At 47.8% G+C, this 26,490-nt stretch overlaps 1 protein-coding gene across 1 annotated transcript in view; it reads right to left on the bottom strand.

Annotated features, from left to right (window-relative positions):
- Window positions 1–26,136, bottom strand: part of SLC5A10 (solute carrier family 5 member 10) — a 611,774-nt gene extending 585,638 nt beyond the window's left edge. The window contains exon 1 of the mRNA XM_086940716.1: window positions 25,854–26,136. Coding sequence (XP_086796842.1) covers window positions 25,854–26,114 — 261 coding nt within the window. The 5' untranslated portion in view covers window positions 26,115–26,136. The remainder of the gene's footprint in view (window positions 1–25,853) is intronic.
- Window positions 26,137–26,490: the final 354 nt, after the last annotated feature.

The raw sequence follows: 26,490 nt of genomic DNA, 5'->3' as shown, positions 1-26,490 counted from the left end.
ACATAGGTGAAAAAGAAATACAAAATATCAGTCTATAGGAACAGCTGAAATCCTATTCCCACAGTGAACATTGAAGAAACATTTGAATGCCGAAAGTTACAAATGTACAGAACAAACATTTCACTAGTTGTAAAAGTTCCATTGTATTAGGCCAGGGAAAAGGTCAGCATCAGGAAAAAACATTATCAAAGATCCTTTAAGTTGGCATTACACATTTCAAATAAAATAAACTCTAAATCAATATCAAATATAGTGTAATAAAATCAATTCAAATAGGGAATATGTAAAACTTTCACCAGACATTATTAAATAGATATAGCTAACATTGGAAATACCCTACTACCACAATTTTCTCAATACTTATATAAGTGTATAATTATCTAACTTCCCACAACATCATTCATTTTTCACTTTTCATAAACTATAGAATCTCTAGTAATATTACTCAAAATGTCAAGATCGCACCTAGTTTCTACACTTTTTTGCACCCACTTTTCCAAATGGTGCATTCTAATAAAAGGCGATAGAAACACTAGGACACTTTATTAACAACACTATTTTATCAGTATCTGTTAATAAACAACATGTTCGTAAGAAATTCAGTAGAGCAACTTGTTTATATTAATTAGTATTACTTTGTATGCATGTTTTCTTCATCTTGCATTTTAAAGCACGATTTTACAGTGCTTCTACAGTTTCATGTGTTACTGTGTCTAACATGTGCAAAGTGCACTTTCAGCTTTTCCTGTCTTTAATCAGTAACTATGCTGTAAATTATGATTTTAAAACTTGTGCTTCCTCACAGGCAGGTGACAGAGGAACTTAACACCGTCGTTGGCAGCTGGCCTGTTGCAAAACGCCAATAAAAGTATAATCAGCCAATTTAAAAAAGAAAGAACTTTAATTTTTGCAGGGACTTTGAAGAAAGTCACAGGGCTTTTAAAGAAGGGCAGATATTGCAATTTTCCTGGGTGTTCTGTGTAATACTCTCCTCTAGTATCAGTCACCTTTTTAGTATGGGGTTGTCACTTCTTTCTCTGACTGTCTCAAATTTACAACGGAGGCCCACATTTGGAACATTGAGACTGTACTGGGCGAGTCCATGCTATACCCCAGAGCAGAAGGGACACAGTGTATGCAATCAGCCACTGCATATCTGCACTTTCTTCACCCAGTGTCTCCTACTGCCATCCCTTTCCCCAGGAGGACCACAGAAACTGCTACGGTGCCAGTTCAGCCATGACCCCCAGGGCTTCAATATCACCCTCTGGTTGACCAGGCAACACAGAATCTCTCAGTGGCACTAATAACATCCACTCCGACTCCATAGGGGCAGCGTAGATCAACTTGCCACCACCGTCACCAGGACTGACTTTGCCGCAAGCATGCTAAGTTTCTACATCACCTTTCACACATGGACATCACTGTCTTTGTTTCCATCACAACACCTCCACAGAGCAAGGCACACTATCCCTCCAGTTCGCAGCAGCTTCACACACCCTAGGGACCACTTCCATCTGTTCACAGTTATCCCCAGATGGTATAGTGGGCGGGCTAGGTGTGAAATAACTGGGAGGCCATTGACTGACCTGCCATTTTGGGTCTCGGGCCGCTGTGTCCCTTACGACTTTAAATTATAAAGGCCAATCTGAGCTTGTCACAGACTGCGAACCTAGGTAACATTTGACCACATCAACAGGAGGTACATCAACTGCTTTGTGAGGTGCAAGAGACTTGAGCAGTTGGGATTTTGTGGGACTGTAGGCAACTGATTTCAAACCATGCGGAAAATGCTCAGAAGGACCTTGCAGGACCATTATCTGCTTCACCTTCTGAAGAGCAGGAGGTAATCTGCACTGCGGAGATGGTGCAACCCGATAAAAGCATCATCTTATTTTTCAGCCACCCCAGATGGGAAAATGTTGAATGCAAATCACCTACAAATTTGTGTCCAGAAGCAGAGCAGAGGCCAGAGAGGACTGTATTCTGTCGGGACACGTGCAAGGACACCTCAGGTCAAATAATAAGAGGGAGCTCTTGAGATGCCAGAAGGATAAGTTGAATTGCAGAAGAGATGCAACCTCTCTCTAAACTGTATTGAGTGCATCACCCACAAATGATGCAGTTAGAAGAGCACTCAAACTGGTAAAGAAAATATTTTTACAACTTTAAACAAGCTATGTGCATCAAGGGATGGGCCCATGTGGCAGGGTGGATGCAGGGCCCATTGTACTTTGGATGCAGGACTTAGCCGAAGGGCAGGTCCTACGTTCAGCCTAGCACTGCATGGCCAAAGGTTGGGTGCGGGGCATGGCTGTAGCACAACATCCCTATAAACCATAACTTACACATCAAATGCAGTGTTTGCAAACTCACATTACTTATGCCAATAACCGCACCTAAAAGCACAACTTAAGTAAGTACCAACACAATAAATAATTCTACATTCATACACATCTCTGGCCAAGTGTTAGGTACAATATAATATGTAATCTCATCTTTTAGGTATTTTACAGATGTAAATGCATCTGTGTCATCAAGGGGGGAAGGTCATGGACATTGTATGGTTTTCTTGGCTGTTGTATAGAATACAGTGCTAACCATAATTTGCAACTCTTAGGCCCAGATTATGATAGCGGGTGGATGGGCGGACCGCCACCCACTATTGCGGCGGTCAGGAGACCACCCGACGAGCAGGCAGTGGTCCGCCGGGACGGTGGTCGCAAAGTACTCCTTTTCACAGTAGCTTGTGCTGCGGTCCAGGAAAAGGGCTGCAGCACAAGCATATCCTGCATGACCATGGACTGTGTGCCATGCACCTGCAGTGTGTAGCTTAGTTCATATATTTTACCCATACACAAATAGAGTAAGTTTGAAGGACACAGAGAGCAAATTGTTAGCAAGAAGCCCGCGAGAGCCTAAGGAGTATGTAATTGTACCATTTTGCTTTACATGATTGGATACATTTATGAGAACTGTGTGTAGGTGTGAAAAATGTTAGAGATGTGTTTTTAATTAGTGTAGAGCTCAAATGAATACTTCAAATTCAGATTTTCTTTAGATGAGATCAGTTTGAAACAGATATTTAGAGTAGGGTAGGAGACTTTAGAGTACTAACTTTGTTCTTTTAATTGCTGTATTGCCTTTTGAGTTACATGAGTTTGATTTAACTGATTTGCATATTAACTGAAGCATACACATTTTGATTATGATTTGCAACTAACCTGATGTGTGCCTTCTTTAAATCATTAACTTTTACTAAACCCTAATGATTTGAAACTGAATTAATCTCTGTCCTTTTTGTGGAGCCTAATGTGATCGATATATTCCTTGTACTGTTTTGATGACCAAGCTCAGTTGTGAACTTTGATCCACCTGATAGATGTATTACCCTGTAGTGGTCGCCACTCAGTGTTTTTCGTTTGGTCTGCTTTTCCATACAAAAAGGTTTTTTGGTTTCATAATAACTTTGGCTCTGTTTGACGAAACTTCAAGAAACTTTCCACATAAAAGTTTCATCCATAGCTCCTTCATGGAAAGTTTTAGGGTGATCCATCAAGCAGGGGCTGAGGGGCGTGGCTAGGCGCGCGATGGCGGTGGACGTGCTGGGGTAGAGCTCCGATCCGAGCTCCCCTTCTCTGGGCTGTTTCTCCGTCACAATTATCCAGTCTAGGCCACAACTGCAGGCGGAACACAGGACCACTATCCTTTGCCCCTCCACTGACGCTGAACCCGATTGTGTGCCCACAACCGCTCCGGTAGCTGCAGGAGTTCTCCTGCCATGCCAGAAGCTGCCTACCTGGTGAGAGCCATCAGGAGAGGACGGGGACTCGGACTGGCCACTGGGCCTGACGCAGAGAATTGTACGGCGGAGAGCCGGGACCCCCGTGACCAGCATCCGGACACGGGCGGCGGCGCCTGCACCCCTGGGGGCCCGAGCGGTGACCAGACCCCACAAGAGTGGGGACCCCATGAGCCTGACTGCCCGTGACGCCAGAGCGGACCCTGGATGAGAATGCGGCCCGGACGTCTGCTGCCGGCCGCGTCTGGACGTGCTGCGACCCGCTGGAGGGGGGCCGTCACTAACTCGCCCATGCAGACGCCTCAGAGCTGTGGCCACCCGGCGATACACCCGCGGAGGTGAGGCACACTGCGGGTTGTGCTGACAGCGGGGGCGGCAGGCGGAGGCCGCAGGCTGGAATACCCTGTGCCCTGATCGGGGCCTACTGCCGCGTACCGCCCGGCTGAGAGGCGGGGCCACGGGTGTCTGGGGTGCCTACTGGAGAGCTGGGACATACAACGTCCTTACACGACCTGTGGCGCTGGGGCCCCGCTGGGAACAGGACTCTGGAGTGGACGACCCGCCCCTACGCTGAGAGACGCCTGACTACCGCTGGGTCGCGCCGATGCCCTCACGCGCCTCGCCCTAGCTCCTGAGCACTTGGGGGGGCCCCTGGCATGTGTGATGCTGAAAGACAGTGACGGGGGGCTGCGCTAGGAGGGGACAGTCACCCCCCTTGCCACACAAACATTAGAGACCCTGCGGATACCCTCTGCGTGTGTTGGCCACGACGGGGGAATCCTGGCGACCTCTGACTGCGACGCGGAGCCACACGGAGGTGGGCTACCACTGAGATATTACCAGTGTATCTTACCCGGTGAACACACGCCTTACCATACGAACACCCTCCTGGCGCTACTACCTGCAGTCTCTACCATGAACTAAGGTGGAAAACGGCCACAGCTACCTCCCCTGGTGATCTACCGGGGACCCCGGACCTCGACATACCTGTTGCCTGGATCGCACAACTGGCTGGTTCCCACCGCGCGAGGCCCTCGCAGACGTCACGGACTCTGCTACCCACTGTTTCGCCCATGTCTGGAGGTGTCAAAAGGCGTACTGGCACAGGAGGAGCATCACTGAAGGGAAAGACGGACAAACCAGCACAGAAAATGGACGCCGACCACGTGGCAGCGAAACTAGATACTGTACTGGCTGCCATGGAACGTCTGGAAGAATTGCTTCAATAGACCCGCACCTCACTGGAAACAAGAATTGACAGCGTGGCGATCGACCTTAACCACCTGAGAACCGACCACAAGAACTTGGCCGAGCGCACCAAATCCCTAGAGGGCGCGGTAACGGACCTTGAGCCTCAAGTCAGCAAGGCGGACAAGCATATACAGGATCTCCTGAACAGAGTCGAATTTCTAGAAGACCATGCTGAGGATGCAGAAGGGAGGGCGCGGAGAAATAACGTTAGGCTTGTTGGCATACCGGAGAAATGGGAGGGGAACGACCCCACAGAATACGTGGAAGATTGGCTGAGAACCATACTGCCGGAGGGCGCGCTGTCGCCGCATTTCGTGGTGGGGCGCGCGCACCGGGTACCGACAAGACCCCTCCCAACAGGCTTTAATCCCAGGCCGCTGCTCCTCCGCGTCCTAAATTACCGGGACCGCGATTCAATACTGCGCGAAATCAGGAAACTCAGCGAGGTTCGGATAGATAACGCCAGCGTAATGTATTTCCCTGATTACACCATCCAGGTGCAACGCCAAAGACACTCCTTTCTCGCTGTGAAACGGAGACTGAGACAGGCGGGACTCCAGTACTCCCTTCTTTTCCCCGCCAAGCTGAGAGTGATAGCACAGGACAAGACACACTTCTTTACCAGCCCCGAGGAGGCTGAGGCCTGGCTGGATGGCGGCATGGCCACGGCGAATAAACGGGCACATGGATCCACCACAATGCTGCGTCCACGAGGATCGCGGCGACGCCGCAGGCTGAAATCACCTGCGAGCCACAGGACACAGGAGTCAACGACCCATTCCCCACCAGCAGAACTGGTCCTCTTGGAACAACAGGACGCACTCCGCAAGGTCACGGAAATTAGCAGTTCCCCGACGTCGATCCCTGCTCTGGAGGCCAGTCCCCGCGCCTTTCCGAGCGACCATGAGGCCATCTATGGAATACCGACTCCCAACTATCCATGGACCAACCAGACGTCACACCCCAGATGGCGGATCTCCTCAACTGATGAACACTGCGCGACCTACATGGACGAGATGCAACCCATAATGTCCTGACTGCGGAGCTGCCATCTGCAGCAGCGGGGTTGAGACCCTGCGATATTGAGTGAGTGACTTTTGTGCCCCTGGAGAGCAACGGCGGGGGTGTGCGGTGAGTACCACTTCCGAACATTGACTGGTGTTGGGGCGCTGCGCTAATGACACTTTTCCCACTGCCACTGTGGACTGAACCCTATACATCGCTGGTCCGGCTATGCCTGGGATGAGTGACTCTGCATGGCTCCTTGCTCGGGGACTTGATTTGGAGGAACGTGCACATGAAGAGCCGCGACACACTGCCCAAAGTGACTCCTGCTGACAGTGGCATGTGGTGTGGCCCAGACAGGGAAGCAGCACCTCATACTGGCCGCACTACCATAGCACTGTAACTGCTACTAGCATGTAACACCCCCTAGAACTGTAAGGTTCGCTATCTCACTTGAGAGTTTGGACGGCGGCATGATTAGCAACCGACCTTTTGGTATTTTCCACTGTTTTGATCCTTCCTGGTCTGTTGTGACTTTATGTTTTAATCCCTTTTACTTCCTAGGAGATTTCATTTTAATGCCACTGCAGTTGCCTCTGAGCGCGGGACGACGGATGGTGCGGGGGACCCGGGGGGGAGCATGTAAGCTGGGCGGGGGTGGAAAGGGGGAGGGACAGTCACTTGAAGCAAAAGAATGACTGCGATAAAAATTTGCACATGGAACATCAGGGGCATGCACACACCGTCGCGTAGGTATCAAATATACTCTTATTTGAAATGACACCGAATACATATCGCACTCCTGCAGGAGACACATCTAAACGCGACGGAGGTACAAGCACTTCGCCGCAGATGGCGCGGAGAACTATATGCCACGGAGTATTCTTCGTATGCCCGCGGGACATTGTTATGGGTTAAGCCTGGGACCCCTCTGGCAGTATCACACTCTCATGTTGACCCAGACGGTAGATTTGTAATAGTCCATGGGCAACTGGTAGTTATGGCCTCCTTGTACTCCCCCAACACAGACCAAGGTAGTTTTTTCACACGACTTTCAACAAAACTGGCACACTGGCATGGCGTCCCATGGATATTGGGGGGTGATTACAACTGCATCCTGGACGCAACACTGGACCGGTCATCCCTACCCCAGGTCGGCACACCAGCGCATGGAGCCATGAAAGCACTTGCTGGCTGGGCGACACAATGGGCTTTACACGATGCTTGGCGCACACACAACCCCACATAAAAATTGATACTTGTATAGCGCACTACTCACCCGCAAGGGTCTCAAGGCGCTTGTACAAATACTGCTGTGGAACCCATCCTGGCTTTCCCTGTGAGGCGTCCACTCTGGGCACCCCCAAGGTGGAGGCCAGGCATCCTTAGCGTTGTGGGGGCCGTTGTGGAGATTAAGCAAGCTATTGCCCAGAGTTGCAGAGTGGGACTCCATGATTGGAATAGGCACCGAGGCGAGAATTAACAGGTCCGTGAAATTTATGAGCCCAAGACCCGCCGAGGCGGGGAATTGAACCCTGGTCCCGGGCTAGACCTCTGCATCAGGGTCTGCCGCTCTAACCATTGAGCCACACTTCTCCACATCCAGAGTATACTCATATTACTCGGGAGCGCACACCCTACATGTACGTCTGGATAGATACATGGTTTCTGCCGATCTATTGCCCCTCATTGTGGACACACACTACATGGGCCGCACCCACTCTGACCACAATCCGCACATACTAGCCATTGCATGGGAGAGACTGCACCCGCCCGTTCCCACTTGGAGACTACAGCCGGCCCTCCTCCTAGACGCCCCTTTTCGAGACTCTCTCCTTGCGCAAACGGCGCAGTACTTTGAAGACAACTCCTCTCCCCAGATCGAATGGGACGCCTTCAAGGTCGTGATTAAGGGACATTGCCTAGGCACACAGGGATGTATGCAGAAAGAGCTAGAAAGGGACTTGATGCGAGTGGAGACAGACATGCTCCAACAGGAACAGAACGCCATAGGTGGCGCGGACGGACCCCTACTGATGGCGCGAGCAGACCACGCGCGATTACTGGAACGACTATGTCACTTTAACTACGCAGCTCACTCAGCGCGCACACATCACCTCAGCGATAAGCCCGGAAAGCTGCTAGCCTGGCTTATTAAACAGGAGGATCACACAACACCAGTGTCAGCGATACGCACTGATAGAGGCGAGGTAGTATACACACAGACCAAAATCCACGAAGCGTTCACAGGGCATTACCAGACATTATACCAATCCCGACTAACAGTCCCTACTGCTGACATCGCGGAGTACCTGTCAGACTTGCCCATGCCAGGGCTGACCGCTGCACAACAGGGTGACATTGGGGCCCCACTTACATCTGAAGACCTACGCACCGCAATTTTTGCCCTCTCCAATGGCAAGTCCTCTGGCCCAGACGGGCTGCCTGCCGAATATTATAAGGCCTGCTCTGATGTCCTCATCCCTGAGCTGTTAAAAGTGTATGCGGCTGCTGCAGAAGACTCCTCTCTCCCTCCTACGCTAAATGAGGCCAACCTCATTTCCATCCCGAAGCCCGGTAGGGATGGTGAGCACATGGGCTCATACCTCTCTCGCTCGCTTTCAGCAGCCGCCATCAGACCAGGTGTGCGCGCTGACTCCGCCCCCTCTTAGGCCACGCCCTCTTGCCTAGCTAGATATGTGCTTGCATAGGACGTGCAGCGGACGAGCGCAGCGGGAGCGCCGTTTGCGCGCCGAAGGCGCGCCTAAGGCAAGCCCGTCTGCGCCCGTCCGCACCAAGACCGCGCCAGGCGCAGGAAACTCTGCCCAATCCCGCAATTACTTCAGGTACCTACCTAGCGAACTGTACCAATTGCGAGGCAACCACCACTGCCCCTGTAAACTCGACATCTCAAATGTCTTCGGCCCAACAAGTTGCAAGCTCTGCCGCTGGTCCCTCACAAACACCCCACCCCTCCCCTCCGCCCCACCTCCCCCAACCAAGGACTCTAAACCGCCCTTTAAAGGTGGTTTGATAAATGCCCGATCTATGTGCAAACATAGTCAGGATATACACGATCTCATTCTCGAGTCCGATCTGGACTGTCTTCTGATTACTGAAACTTGGCTAACAGAAGACAGCAACCCAGACATTGCCATCTCCCTCCCCCTCGGCTACTCCTTTTTCAGACAAGATAGACTGAAAGGCAGAGGTGGAGGCGTCGCAATCATTCTGAAAAATACCTTTACCTGTCACACGTTTGGCCTAGACCCCCTAACTGATACGGAAGGTATAGGTTTCTCTATCAAACTTAGCCAGTCATTCTCCTTCACTGGTGGTTTGATCTATCGTCCGCCCGGAAACGCCTCCAAATTTCTAGCCTCCCTGAGCGATGCTCTGGGACACTTTCTACTCCTTTACCCTCATTTCACTCTTCTTGGAGATTTCAATCTACACCTCGAGTCCTCTTCTGACCCACAAACTAATAGTTTTCTACAGACACTTGAAATTTTCAATCTCCAACAAAGTGTCATCTTGCCCACCCATTCCCTTGGTCACAACCTCGACGGTGTTTGCACCAATCTTTCATCTCTCATCACCCTACCCCCCTGCCACCAGATATGGACTGATCATAGTTTGATCCCTTTCCATATTACCTTCTCACACCCTACTGTTAACAAATCTACTTTTCACTGTGACCACTCCGTCAACTGGAAAACTGTCCAAGAAAACCTCATACTTAACCCCATCCTTCAATCACACACGCCCGCTCTTTCCGGTAACATCGAAGCAGACGCAGATCTCTTCTATAACTGGCTATCCCTCGAGATCAATAATCGGAACCCTATTAAGCGATCCCGCAAAAACCCAATGAATACCAAAAACAACGCCCCTTGGTATACATCCACATTAGCGACCACTCACCTAAATTGCAGGAAAGCCGAACGAAAATGGTGCAGAACTTACGATCACGATGACCGTCTCTTCTATATTAAACAAAGGAAAAACTACCTTTCTAGTATCAAGTCTGCAAAGAAATCCGTGTATGTCAACGCCATTACAGAAGCCAGACAGAAACAAAAAACCTTATTTTCCATAGTAAAATCATTTACCCAGCCCAAAGCCCTCCAACCCGAAATCCCCCCATCCCAAGACCTTTGCAATAAAATCTCAGACTATTTTGAGGAAAAAATCACCTCCATTCAAATGACCTTCTCCCCCCCCCCCCCCCGCAAACTCATCCAGGGCCCTCTACCCCTGACAAATCCGAACTCCCAGGTGGCAGTCTCAAACTTTTCACCCCGGTTACTCTAGCACAAACCAGAGAAGTCATTCTATCATGTAAATCAGGCTCCCCCTCTGACCCATGCCCTCCAAAACTTCTTCACCAACTCAGTGACGTTGTTAACCCCGTCATCAATGACATAGTCAACTCGTCACTCAGCTCTGGCTCGGTCCTCCGCCTATGGAAAAGGGGCATTGTTAAACCACTTATGAAAAAAGTCAACAAATCTCCGGCGGACTTGACCAATCTCCGCCCGATCGCCCTTCTCCCCGCCTTGGGCAAAATAACAGAGCAATTGGTCTACAAAGAACTTAAGATCTACTTAGAAACCCACAACATACTTCACCCCCAACAATCTGGTTTCCGCCCCAGACATTCTACTGAGACCGCTCTGATCGAATTATCAGACACCATAAAAACCCTGCAAGATCAGAAGAAGAAGGCCATTCTCATATTACTAGACCTCACGGCGGCGTTCGACACCATCTCCCATTCTATCCTCATCGACCGATTGAGGGACATTGGAATCTCAGATACGGCGCTTCTATGGATAAAATATTTCCTCAACGACAGAGTCCAGACGGTCGCCCTTGGACCCTTTCAATCCAAAGAAAAAAAGGTCACCTCCGGTGTCCCCAGGGGTCCATCCTAAGTCCCCTCCTTTTTAATATTTATCTCATCCCTCTCCTTTCTCTAATTGAGTCATACGGCATACCAGTCACCTCATATGCCGATGACACGCAGTTAATTGTACCCCTCGAAGATAACTCTACTAAAGCTGAGCACAATCTCAAAAATTGTTTAACCGCGGTCTTCCACTGGATGGACATCAACTACCTCAGATGTAACTCCAGCAAAACAGAGATTCTCCCCATCGGAAAGAACGCCTCCTGTAGCCCAGCCCTCTGGTGGCCTGACAACTCTGTTGCTCCGCCGCAGACCGTAACAACTGCGAGAAATCTCGGGGTTACTTTCGACTCGGACCTATCATTCGACCAACACGCTAAGAATGTTGCCGGCAGATGCTTCGGCCTAATCAGATCACTCAGAAAGTTTTTTGATTTCCTCCCTCTAGAGGCCAGAAAAACAGTTACAGTGGCCTTCATCATCTCTCGCCTCGATTACTGTAATGGCCTTCTGGCTGGGACAAAGAAATCTACCCAAACCAAACTCCAAAGCATCCTTCACACGGCCGCCCGACTGGTACTGAAATTACCACGCAAATCCTCTGCCTCTGCAGCCCTAAAGACACTGCACTGGCTTCCCCTACACAAAAGGATTCTCTTCAAAATTCTTACCATTGCCTTTCGAGCGTTCAATAAAACTGGCCCTCATTATCTTACCAGACGCTTCCCTCACTACGTACCCAGTCGACCCCTCCGTTCTGCACAAGAAAAACTCATGTCTCCCACCAGCTACAACTTGAAGACAAAAGGTGGAAAAACCCTAAATACCCTGGCCATAAAAGCCTGGAACAGCATGCCCATTCATTTGAGACAACAAGTCCTGGAGAAACCCTTCAGAAAACTCCTTAAAACTTGGATCTTCAACCTCCCCGATGACTGGTCCAAAGCTGCCATCTAACCCGCCCTCTTCCACCCTGACTAGGCCATCTAATTGTTTCAGCGCCATGATGCTCCCCTCCGGAGCGACCGTTCGCGCTCTATAAATACCCTTTCAAATTTCAAATTTCAATACCGACCACTAGCATTGCTAAACACGGACTACAAAATACTTGCATCCGCCCTGGCCCTCCAAAAGGCGTTCGACTCTGTAGAGTGGCCGTATTTGGCGGCGGTGATGAAAAAATACGATCTAGGGGATGGTTATATGGACATGGTTGGCCTGCTATATCAGAGACCTACAGTGCGCGTGCGCACGGGCAAATTGCTCTCAGACGAAATCAAGGTGCAGAGGGGCACCAGACAGGGTTGCCTCCTGTCCCCCCTGCTATTCGCTATGGCGATGGAGCCTCTCGCCACCATCTTAAGGGCGCAGGGGGAGGAATGGGGTGTCCCAATGGCGGACGGTGTGCACGCGGTTTCGCTTTATGCTGATGATCTGCTTCTATATGTAAGAGATCTGACCAGTGCTCCGCAGTCTCTGCCGGATACATTTCGGGCTTTTGAAGCCATGTCGGGCCTAAAAGTTAATTGGGCCAAATCGTGAGTATACCCCTTCAGCCCGGAAACGCCAGAATGTGACATCCGGATAGATGGCGAGAGACTCACCTGGTACCCTATCACATTCAGGTACCTGGGAATACATATATACCGGAACCCGATGAGGGGAACCTGATGAGGGCGATTTCCTCACTACGCTCCCAAATAACCTTCTGGAGAACTGTACCACTGAACGTGCCCAGCCGAGTCGCGCTAACAAAAATGATAGTCTTGCCGCGTCTACTGTATTATTATGCGAACATTCAGAGCTATGTTCCCACCCGAGTGTTTCGCGAATTGGAAGCCCTGCTCCGAACCCTCATCTGGAACGTGGGGAGGCCCCGTGTAGCGCTGACCAAACTATACACGCCTACTGAAACCGGGGGCCTCGCCGTCCCCAACTTGGAATTATATTACCTGGCAGCGCAACTACAATGGGTGTCAGGATGGCTGGGTGGCAGAAATCTGGGAGATGCAGCCACTGATACCACCTCCTGAACCCATACACAAATCCACACACTGTTTCATCCACTGACCAGAGTCTCCTGCCCCACGCGGATACATCTAGCGGTGGCACACAAGTGCTTCCTGCGCAGCCTGAAACTAACCCGAGAGGTGAAGCCCTACGCCCCGGTGCTCCCCTTGCTGGGCACTCCCAGGGTGGGTGGAGAGTTAACAGCAACCACATTAGAGAGCTGGACACGGGCTGGAGTGGAGACATTGGGAGATCTCTACGCGGCTGAAAGCACAGGCCTATCAGCTGGGCAGTTTCTTCTACATGCGTCTTTAATATGTACACTAGCAGACACCTGGGGAGACATGTCTGAGGAGCCACAAATGCACCACCTCATGCAATATCTACATGTCATGGGTAATGGATCCCACGTGATGCATTGGCTGGCGCAGGCCCTCCTAGAACACACGCAACACCCTACCCAGCAACTACGAACCAAATGGGCAACGGATAGAGGGAGGGACTGGACGGACAAGGAATGGGCGATGGTGCTGGCTAGCCCGGTCAATGTTCCAGGCAACTCCCGTTTCAAGATAAGACAGTTCTATATTTTACACCGTGCGTACCTGTCACCTGATAAGATTAACAAATACTTCTCGATTAACACCGACGGAACCCCGAGATGCTCCCTGATCGGGGCAGACCTACTGCACATGCTCTGGGCATGCCCCGACGTTCGGTCGTACTGGACCACAATCACAACCCTACTGACACACAGTACAGAAGAGGAGGTACCGCACACATGGGAAGCCTGCATTCTGGGGCTATATAAAAGAACCAAACTAAACAAAGTGCCATCCAGGTCAAGGGCCTACTTACCAGGCGCTGGAAGTAGAGCGGACCTCCACATGTCAAGTATTGGTATGCTTCTTTCACCAGCTGGGCGAGAGCGGAAAGCATGACGTTACGTCGGGAGGAGACGGCGGGACTGGAAAGTTCCCTATCGCCCAACTTTGGGATAATATCCTGACATCCTTCCACCAAGCGAGCACGGAACAGGGGATCACTTAAACTCGAGCTCCTCCCTAGGCCGGCTATAGGCATGGCATGGGATAGACAACCCCACACAAACACCACCCCCCTCTCCCATTCATGATAGGACGCGGAATGCAACACTCGGCTCTATGACGCGATGATGCAGCAGGGGCAGGATGCACTGACTCCCACAAACCCCACATGCCCCTACTACCGATGCTCAGACAAACGATAGACACAGCAATGTCACCTCCCCCACCTCTGGGAAAGAGCTCACCCTCCCGCCACAAATGACGGCCACTGCACGACTCCCTCACCACGGCTTGGGGCGCTCGCCCCCGTGACTACGTGTCGACACCCCCTCTGACTTTATAGGCACCACACCCTCATCACACTTACCTCGTGACCCTTATTCTCTACCCTAATTCCTTCTGCCTACAGGTGGCACTGCAAAGGCTTATCTTTACCTTTCTCCCACTCTTCCCCTGTTTTGTATCACTCCCCCGTTTCTGTTACAGTTACGTTACGAAGCCAGGGTACTTTCACCGCTGGCACGACTGTTTTAAGTTTGCGTGTATTGTGTTGGTTATTACTACTGTTCTGGCATTCAGCACTCCTAACGCACGGAAATATAACACGATACATCGCACATCAGATGTCAGAGAGGGCCAGAGACATATGTGCCCTAACGAGAACATGCCGCCGTGCGCCACAATGCATTCTTGGGTCCTGACCTGCACCACAACCGGTACTGGGCGTCGTTATGCTTAACACGACTTACATGTCCATACACACCAAGCTGCCAACTTGCATGAAAGAACAGTGAGACACATTGGTGGTATCATGCTGAACTGTTCTTGCTTTAAACTGTTACTGCATTACAATGTGGACTGTGCGAAATGCTTGTTTTTGACCATTTGCCTAACATACCTGTAAGTGCTGATTGTATGTGCCGAAAAAGACAGAAAACCAATAAAATATATTCAAAAAAAAAAAACAAGCAGGGGCTGAGAAAAAAGGGGGGTGGGGTCCGAAAACAAGTGTTCCCCATTCATTTTTCACATTTCCGCAAAAACCACTGAACAGGTTTACAAAACATTTTTCAGAAACCTAGATCTTGGTACAGAAAGCTTGTCTTTTGTGGTATAGTGTAAATCTGTTCAGTAGTTGTTTAGCAATTAATGCTCAAAATCTTTATATGTTTCACACCATAGAGGATCAACAGGCCGAAGGATCTCATGCTGATATCTGATTGGCTGCTACCACATCAATAAGGAAGTAGCAGCAGCAATCTTAGGACTCGGGACTCAGACCCGATCCTACAAAAAATGGTTACAAGCATTTACAATGCAATGGTTTTGCCTTTGTTAAAGTTAGAGCTATTGGCATTACTCTTGACATTATTTTTATTTATGTTTTTTTCTAACATAAATAAATGGCATTGTCATTTACAATGTCAATAGCTTAATCTCTCGCAAATGCCACACACAAACACCCACAGAGAGCCCCCCCCCCACACACACACAGAGCCCCCCCACACACACACCCACACAGAGCCCCCCACACACACACAGAGCCTCACACACACACAGCCACACAGAGCCCCCCTCACACAGAGCCCCCCACACACCCACACAGAGCCCCCCCACACACTGCAAGCCCTCCCCACACACTGCGAGCCCCACCCACTGAGAGCCCCCCCCACACACTGCGAGACCCCCCACACACACTGGGGATCAACGTGAAAATAGGGCAATGACTGAGTTAGACCAAGAAGCAGGGGGTCAGTGTATTCTGCACTCCTCAATACGTTGAATAATAGTGGGGCTCACCAATCTATTGTCTTTGAATAAGTCAATAGGGACCCCATTTAGGCCCAGCACTTTGATACCTCCCTTCAGGGTAATTTGGGGGAATCACTACTATTTATGCTTCCTGGCATACACCCACACAGAGCCCCCCCACACACACACAGAGACCCACACACACACAGCCACACAGAGCCCCCCTCACAGAGCCCCCCCACACACACCCACACAGAGCCCCCCACACACACCCACACAGAGCCCCCCACACACACTGCGAGCCCCCCCACACACTGCGAGCCCCACACACTGTGAGCCCCCCCCACACACTGCGAGACCCCCCACACACACTGGGGATCAACATGAAAATAGGGCAATGACTGAGTTAGACCAAGAAGCAGGGGGTCAGTGTATTCTGCACTCCTCAATCCGTCAACCATCGACGGTTGTTCTGCCCTCCACACTTTTGTTTAAGGAAGGGCAGTCAAAATAGGAAAAATGTACAATTACCCCAAATTCCTGTAAAAAGTTTCCATTGTGTCTCGACCATTGCTATCCTATTTTTCAACACAAACCACTTATTTTGGGGTTTGTTTCTTTACAACAGAAACATGCAAGTCGAGCTGGCATGACCAGCAGAATGCTGTCGTTGTGGCCATGGCCTGTTTGTGGGAGCCCTTTGCCAAAAATTGTTCACCTTCTGAAATATTGATATCTTCTTTTTAGCTTATGAGGCTCAAGGCTGTGTGGTTAACAAACAAACATCAGACCAAGAAGGCTAAAATGAAAACTAATATATATGTTCTCCAGGTGGGGTACCAAGCACACAAAAGCAAATTTTTCCGCCAACACAGTAGAAACCTTTAATTACGGTGGGTCAGCTTCTTCTAGACCACAGGGGGCAGCAGACCAACAGCTTCACTGCTAGCCTTCTGTGGTGTAACGTATTAAACTCAATGATATTCAGATTGGGCACTCAATAGCTGAAATAAGTATTTAGTGGACTTTTTCCAAGGTACTCTCTTGTCACAAATTTTCTTTATAAAGTGTCTGGCAGCCTCTACATTTACGAAGACAAGGATCTTGCCCTAGTGTTGCAGGTGAAGTATTGTGTCGTGTAAACAAACCATTACAACGGGTTTGTCTAGTTTGAACACATTTACTATTTCCAAAATACACTTCGACCTGAGTCACAGAAAATATATACGTGTCAATGACTTATTGCTTCAGAATATCTAAGAGGTCGATGGATTTTTCACAATCATAAGAGTGGCGAAGGGTCAGAAACATAATGGTCTCCTGGTCGCACCGTAGGTGGTGGCACCTGTGTTGGTGTACAGCCTCAGAGTTGTAACTTTGTAAGAATTGCCAAACAAGGTAAAGGCCTTTCCTCTCTCTCATTTCACTTCTAACAATAAGTAAGCTTCTAGAAGGCAGCACTGAAAAAGCCATAATTGTGGAGGAAGGATTTTGCATATGGAAGAAAGGCGAAATTTCCAAATCACATTTTCTTAACGCTACACCTTCCGATTGAAGTCTTCACAGACACAGAATTTTACCGTATTTTCTTTAGTTTGCTGGACTGTTTTGTGAATCATCACCGCCGCGACCCAGGACTCATAACGAGTTGTCTAATAATTATCGCAACCTCAGTCTACTACTGACAGATTCCGGCGTGTCGAACTTGCAAAAATTCCTTAGCAGAGAAAACCTGGAAAAGGCAAAAATGCAGACTTTTGGTGTGTTTAATACTGAATATGCATGGTGAGCCTTATTCAGAAGCAGAAGTTGGCATTAGAGGTAATTAACACAACCAGTAAATATCTGAACCCATAGAAACCGCATTTTAGTGGGAGTGGAAAACACCGAGCTTTATTCCGCACAATATCCGAGTGGTTTATGTTCAATGCTGAGATCTGTAGTCACGTTTAACCCATTTTAAAATCAGGACTACAAGTTCCAGTATTGAAAGAAAATACCGGGAATGAGTGGCTGCTCGAGCACGGACTGGAAAACTTGAGAACCCGAAGGCGAATGAACGGGAAAACCAGTACAGGCAGGTGTTGCTGGTGCACAAGAAAGTTATGGGTACCAATGAGGGAATATACATTGAACTATAGCTAAAATAAAGCAGACATACACATGCGCGTGCAAGAATGAGGATCAAGAAAGAGCTGGATCGCTGAGGCGTAGTTTAAAGCAGTCATTCTCTGTAAGTCCTGATTATTCTGCTGCTCTGAAGCCTATTGATGCTGTGTCTTTTCTGGTGCACGTAGATGACTCCAATGTATAAATGTATGACCGTCATTGTTTCATGTAAGCTGTTAATAAAAAGAGTTTAAAAAGAGCTGGATACACAGGGCGGAGTGCAACGAAAAATAGGTCAAATGTGTGCACAGACAAGTATGCATGAGATAGAAGCTCAGCGGGCGTACGAGAGACGCAAGAAGTGCGTGCTCATCGGGCACAGATGCACAGGACAACCTGGCGCGTGCATGAGGTCAGAAGCATAGAGAAACTTAGTGGACGACCAGGGAGTGGCTGGAAGGCGCCGAAATATTTGACTAATGCAGGTAAATATAGTCAGGGAATGCAAAACACGCTTTGGTCTTTCTGCCCTGTACAGTTCTCCGAGCAGGGGGTGCGCTGCGGGAGGCGACCGACTCACCAGATTACAATCAGAGTGACGCCAAGGGGGATGGGGGCTAAGGAGTGTTTATAGGCCGAGCCCAGCGAGAGACAGGGTCTCTACATAACCATTACATTTACACCCCTCCTGTGTGCGAAGTAATATTAAATGAATACAGCTCTGCGGGCGGCACGGTGTAAGGCGCGCTCTTTCATTACTTTTACAGTGAACATAATGCTCTCCACTCCTCCTCCTCCTCCCGATGACGCGGCGGAGGCTCGGCCTGCTGGGCCAATCCCAGCGCGGCCCAAGGAGTGTTTATAGGCCGAGCCCAGCGAGAGACGGGGTCTCTACATAACCATTACATTTACACCCCTCCTGTGTGCGAAGTAATATTAAATGAATACAGCTCTGCGGGCGGCACGGTGTAAGGCGCGCTCTTTCATTACTATTACTTTATAAATAAACTTTATAAACAGTGAACATAATGCTCAACTGCAATGAGGGCAGGTGCCGTCAATGCCGGCACAGATTTGGGGGCGTTCCCGAGAACAGGCTTTCGGCAGACGTAGCCAAAAGCCAAAAAATCTCGGGAACGCCCCCGAATCTGGTCCGGGATTGATGGACAGAGCCAACTCCCAATGGTTAGCCTCCATTTATGGGGCTAGCCAATGGGAGGAGGGGGCTGTTACCCGACTCCACACACAGATCATAAGATTTTTCCTAGCGCATGCGTACTTTGTACGCATGCATTTCCTAGTCAAAACCTAATAAAAGGTTATGGTAGGGATACCCTGATCCCCTAGGTGCTGGCTCCAGCGATATGTTTAAAATGACCCCCTCTTGGGTGCGGAGGGCCAGGGGTTTGCACAAAACATTGATTATGGCCAGGGGGCATGTGGACCCACTAACTGAGCCTCTGAGAGGCCCCAGGTACCCCATTCCCCTATTAATAATATTTTTTTTAAATAAGGGGAGGGGGTACGTGCTTCCCATCCTCGAGCCTTAATAGGTACTGGGACCTCATGCCCCAGGGCTGAATTCCATTATAAAGGGGAGGGAGGCATGCCCCCCTCAACAAGCCTTAATAGGCCCTGTGGACCCCCCCACTGGGGCAAATACCATACAAACGAGGAGGAGGGTCATGCGGACCCCCCTCCCTGAGCCCCAGTACCCTATCCCATTGTTTTTACGTATAGTAATAAAATATTACTTTATGCTAAAATACCCTAGAAACTGAATTCAATCAAGGGTTAAAATAATGTTATAGTTATGTGAAGTTTTCAGTGACAACGTAATATTTTAAAAGAACAAAGCCATTGGAAATCACCAGATATATGTATCTCAAGTGACTATAGCCCGTGCTCTAAGATAACTATGCCTCATGCCGTGGCCATGCACTACTAATCACCCCACATATTACATTACTCAAGAAATATTCTATGACATCATTGATATCACTGATACATTTGTAGTCAAATTATTGATGAAAAAACTGTGCATGGCAGGGGTGTGAGGGTATTGGGTGGGTAGGGTAGTTTTAGGATTTAGGGGTGGGTAAGGGTTTAAGACACAAAAGAATTTGGGGAGTTTAGGGATGGCTAGAGATATAGGGTGGTAATGGAGGTTTTAGGGTTTAGGGGTGGGTAAATGTATAGGGTGGTAAGAATCTGTGTTCCTAAGCTTCCAGGCATCCCTGGACCTCCATAGTTGTTTTTTTCTGCTCTAACTGGGGTGTATGCAAATACATTTTCAGAGTATTGCACTCTACCATTTGCGCATGAGTGATTACTCTTCTGGTGCCACACACAGGACCACACTCAGTCATCTGTGCATGCGTGATTACTCTGCTAGTGTCACACAAACATGAGGACACCCAGCCATCTGTGCATGTGTGATTACTTTGCTAGTGTCACACACACACAGGACCACACTCAGCCTTCTGTGCATGCGTTATTACTCTTCTAGTGTCACACACAAATGAGGACACCCAGCCATCTGTGCATGTGTGATTACTCTATTAGCATCACATAGAAGACCACACTCAGCCATATGTGCATGTGTGATTACTCTGCTAGTGTCACACACACACAGGACCGCACTCAGCCATCTGTGCATGTCTGATTACTCTGCTAGTGTCACACACACACACACACAGGAGGACACCCAGCCATCTGTGCATGGGTGATTACTCTGCTAGCATCACATGGAGGACCACACTCAGCCATATGTGCATGTGTGATTACTCTGCTAGAGTCACACAAACACAGGAGGACACCCAGCCATATGTGCATGTGCGATTACTCTGCTAGTGTCACACACAGGACCACACCCAGCCATAGGTGCATGTGTGATTACTCTGCTAGTGTCACACACACATGAGGACACCCAGCCATCTGTGGATGTGTGATTACTTTGCTAGTGTCTCACACACACACAGGACCACACTCAGCCATCTGTGCATGCGTTATTACTCTGCTAGTGTCACACACACAGGAGGACACTCAGCCATCTATGCATGTGTGATTACTCTGTTAGCATCACATAGAAGACCACACTCAGCCATATGTGCATGTGTGATTACTCTGCTAGTATCACACACACACAGGACTGCACTCAGCCATCTGTGCATGTCTGATTACTCTGCTGGTGTCACACACACACACACACACACAGGAGGACACCCAGCCATCTGTGCATGGGTGATTACTCTGCTAGCATCACATGGAGGACCACACTCAGCCATATGTGCATGTGTGATTACTCTGCTAGAGTCACACAAACACAGGAGGACACCCAGCCATATGTGCATGTGTGATTACTCTGCTAGTGTCACACACACACACAGGACCACACCCAGCCATATGTGCATGTGTGATTACTCTGCTAGTGTCACACACAGGACCACACCCAGCCATAGGTGCATGTGTGATTACTCTGCTAGTGTCACACACACAGGAGGACACCCAGCCATATGTGCATGTGTGATTACTTTGCTAGTGTCACACACACACACAGGACCACACCCAGCCATATGTGCATGTGTGATTACTCTGCTAGTGTCACACACACACACACACAGGACCACACCCAGCCATAGGTGCATGTGTGATTACTCTGCTAGTGTCACACACACAGGAGGACACCCAGCCATATGTGCATGTGTGATTACTCTGCTAGTGTCACACACACACACACAGGACCACACCCAGCCATAGGTGCATGTGTGATTACTCTGCTAGTGTCACACACACACAGGAGGACACCCAGCCATATGTGCAGGTGTGATTACTCCACTAGTGTCACACACAGGACCACACTCAGCCATCTGTGCATGTGTGATTACTCTGCTAGCATCACATGGAGGACCACACTCAGCCATATGTGCATGTGTGATTACTCTGCTAGTGTCACACACACACAGGACCGCACTCAGCCATCTGTGCATGTGTGATTACTCTGCTAGTGTCACACACACACACAGGACCACACTCTATCATCTGTGCATGTGTGATTACTCTGCTAGTGTCACATGGAAGACCACATTCACCCATCTGTGCATGTCTGATTACTCTGCTAGTGGCAAAATAAGGATTACTTGGTTCCTTTGACCAGGGTGGAGGAACAAAGCAGGTTTAGACACTACATATGCCGGGTATGTCTAGAAGTACATCTAGGTTATCAGACTATAATATGAGTGAGCTAAGGTACAGATCAGCATCAATACAGTAATAGACACACCGGACAAGAGGATGTGAGTCTCAGATAATAGAAGCATGGGCCATAACTGCTTTCTAAGAACATCACTGTTTCGTGAAAGCCCCAAGTCTGAGAAAATATCAAGTTATAAACTGAAGAGGAGGCAAAATAAGAATTTAATTAGAAGACATCACCGCAGCATTCGCTTTGACACCATTTGTACTTGGAGCAAGAAAACTGAAGTTTTTGTGAAACTGGACCAAGAACTTTAACTGAAAATGTCTTGAACCCCTTAATTTAGCAGTGTGCTCAAATAACTTAGCTCTCTGCAAATACATCTAGAGGTGAGGCCTAACTGGGGTAACCAATCACAGCAGGATAAAATAGCCTATCGAAGCGCATTATGTTCAGCAGCTTTTAGACTGACTCAACGGCAGGGGTCAAAATAGCAAAAGCTACCTCGAGCACATGGTCCTTTTCATACTGAGCCAAACCTCCTGTGTTCAGCTGTATGAAACAGTGAGACAGGTTAGTTTAACCCTACTGATGATCTGTTATTGCAATATCACATTGTGGCACCGAATCTCTTTGGTCCCACTTAGATTCCAGTCAGAATAGTCAGTGCTGCAAAAATGGTTAACAACCGCGCTATTTTATTTTGAAAGACTTTTGTTATGCTTAAAGACCCAGGTGCAGTATTATGATATAACTTGCTGGAACCGAAACACGTGAGGCCCTTGGTTTTTGTTTAATAACTTTGTTAGAAGCCTATATAATAGAGAGACATTAGATCTCTGCGGTTAGTATATTGAATTGTATTTAGTATCGAAATGTATTTACTTGTTATTAATTCATGCTTCTCGTTGTAATCCCTTTTATAGTGTGTTGCATTGAAACTGGAAATGTCCAATTGTGTTATAAGCTGTGTAAATTCCCCAGCAAAGTTCTAAAGCACCGAGGAGGCTCAGTTAGGTGGTGTATAGAACTTTAATAAATATGTAATGCCTGCAACTGCAAAAAAAGATAAGAAAAAAAGCTGCAACTACAGTATTCTTTCCAAATGGGAATGTCCCAGGCTCAGGATGTTTCGAAGCATAGTTCTTCAAAAAATGTATAGATTTCCCATTGGTACCCTCATCAAATCTTCAAAAAACGGCATTCTGTTCTGACAGTGTTTCTCCAACTAGGACATAATTGTGAGATCTGCTCTTCAAATTGATCTAGCTTTCCTCCTCAACCAAGACGTCAAAGTACATGCAAATCAAATGGGATGGAAAGATGATCTCCCCTAATTCTCCCCTAATTTATTGAAACCGGCGCCCCAGGATTTATCATAGTTAGCCATACATTTGACCGTATCAGATGGATGGTAATAAGTCCTTGCCCAGTTCCACACGCAAGACCCTAATGATGCTTCAATCAGTCGATGAGGACACAGCTTTTGTACAGATTTCATTCATTCATTAGGACTTCTTCATGCTTGTGTTGAGGAAATTGAGATATGGGAACATATATGTGTGGTACATGATGACAAACTTTGTAAGGCCATCAGTGAAGCTAAGAATGAAGCGCCTACTATACTAAGAGACAGCAGGTCATTGATTGGCAGGTCAAGGTTTCTCTCTTTGCATTCTGGGAAAAATAATGTCGCTTTTTTCCATTATATGTAAACGTCCACTGCATGTTAAGTGTTGCTGGCTAAAATGTAGCGTCTGTTTGACTATACTCCGCACTACGTGGGATCAGTTACATTGGGCCCGATTCACAGAATGAACTTAAGACTCAATCCTAAACTTACTACTATTTTGGAATTCACAGAATGCACTTACTACTTTTGGCATTCACAGAATGAATTTACTGCTTTTGGTATTCACAGAAGTTAGGATTTTGTCTTAAGTTTGTCTTAAGACAAACTTAAGACAGACTTAAGACAGACTCAAGACAAAATCCTAACTTAAGTCTGTCTTAAGTCTGTTTTAAGACAAACTTAAGACAAAATCCTAACTTCTGTGAATACCAAAAGTAGTAAGTGCATTCTGTGAATGCCAAAAGTAGTAAGTGCATTCCGTGGATACCAAAATAGTAGTAAGTTTAGGATTGAGTCTTAAGTTCATTCTGTGAATCGGGCCCTTAGTCATTTTAAGGATTTTGGGGCCCGGGCAAGACATATTTTGGGCTCCACTGTTAAGCACAACTTTGAGTTGTATTACACAGTTCTGTTACTTTTTTTAATTATGTTTTGTGGACTATTTTAATACACACTCGCTCTCCTCAAAGAGTAGTGTTTAATAAAACAAACATTAAAAAGCCAAATCAAAATGCTGCATTAGATAGAAAACCTTAAAAATTAGAACACAACTTCAAAATAAATAGGCATGAGATGTAATCATATTAGAAACATAAGTATAAAAAACCCCAACAACAAACTGAGAATGAAGAGCCAGGAAAAATAAATACCCACAGATTCACATAAAAAAACCGACTAGTCTAATTTGTTTCAGACATACCCTACGCCTAAATGGGACTGTCATCAATCAACCAAAATGCTGGGGTAGCACAAGTGATACCACACGCCATTTGACCTTTACTTTCACTCACACACACTTACAAATACACACAAAATCACATACACACACACTCTCACATAAACACACAATCACCCACAAGCACGCACACAACATACATTTAAAAGCATTTTCTTGCACACCTCGAATGCCAGGGACGGTCAAAATCCAGCTAACTGTACTCCATGGCTTATTGCACTAACAGTGAATAACATGATTCACTAGTAGGGAAATACAAAATTGACAAAAGACAAAGAAACTGGAGTCGCAGCCAACATCCATAAGCTGCCCCTGTGTTCCTCCCACTGATTTTGCCACCTCTGAGTTGGCAAAGGCAGTGCCAGGGGTCGTAAGGGGCAAACCAGGGGTTGCAGTTGCGACCCTAGGCGACCTCCTAGATGACGTCAATGGACTGTGTATTATGTTAAGTAACGCAACAACTTTCGCAAGTAAAGGTTTTGGAGAAAAGTTTTTTGCAAGTGCAGCACTAAATATCGTTGCGAAGCATAAAAAAAACAAGGCTGAACCAGCACAAATAGCAGTAATATTCCATGCAAACCTGTATCAACTAGTAGTGCGGCCTGGATTTGTGATGGTATACTAGTGCCAAATTGAAAACGTGCAAGGCGAAATCACATGACTTATCTACACATAATACATGTTTTTTTCGAAAATGACACATATTACACAATTTTCTCTTGCCTGCATAAGAAGGTTTTAAAAAGTATAAATTGGCGAAATGTAAAAAGTAGGAAAATGGCACATTTGAGGACGACAGTCCCCAAAGGACCTAGGACTAGTTGATTCACTTTAGTCATGTTGCAGAATTTGTTTAGCTACTTCAGACGCTTGATTGCCTAGTATCCACTCATCTTCATAAAATGCATTTGCCTCTTTTATTAACTGTTACAATGTGTTGTGCAAGGGCGACACTGCACACTTTTACAGTTTTGTGTTGGGATTCTTGTGTAAAAAAAGAAAATGCAGAGCACATCAGCTGTGTACCTTAAACTGATATCTCATAGATTAGAACACAGCCCATGCCCAACATCCACATTTGTTCCCCTCCAACCAATATTTGTTGTTGTTAAACTCCAAATCTTGTAATTAAAAGGCAAGAGTGTGTAAATGCCCCCCCTGAATTGCCAGTGGGTGGACTTACCCATATTCCCACTGCAATGTTCAGCACAAAATAGGCCACGATGACGATGATGTCGGAGATGTTGAAGTGCTGGGGAGGGATGGAGTACGAAGTCGTCGAGTTGTCCTCCATGGTCCCGTCTGCTCGCGCGGCGGGCTGGCGAGCAGTGATCTCTGCACCGGGGACCGCTTGATGATTACTAACTAGAGGAGCCCTCTTGCCTGATGGATGAAATTGATCATTAATCCAAAGGCTTTCGACGTCCAGTGTCCAATGAACCATCCAGGTGGACAGAAGTGCTGTGTGTGTCTCCCAATACTGTCTGCTGGCAAATCTAGTCTTGAGTAAATGAGTAGTGCAAACACATGGCAGATGCTTCCTGGAAAACATCTAATCGTCGCAAACAACTTCATTTGAGAAAGTCCCAGTACATAGGTTCTGGCAGTTTACAACAAACTCAACTGTCTGACGTCACAAAAATTGACCAATAGAAGTCCTTGTTCCAATACAGGAAGAGTTATGTGGCACTCCAAACGTTAAGGCATTTGTCTTGGCTTGGCTTCCACCTACAACCATTCAGGACAATGTCATCTCATTGTCACAAGTTTTATTAAAGAGAAAGGTACTTTTCTGAGCAAGATAGACTGGCAAACGCCAG

This window comes from Lissotriton vulgaris, chromosome 10 (assembly GCF_964263255.1).
Source record: "Lissotriton vulgaris chromosome 10, aLisVul1.2, whole genome shotgun sequence".
NCBI lineage: Eukaryota > Metazoa > Chordata > Amphibia > Caudata > Salamandridae > Lissotriton > Lissotriton vulgaris.
The sequence above is the reverse complement of the archived record's forward strand: the minus strand, read 5'-3'. Positions and strand labels throughout refer to the sequence as shown.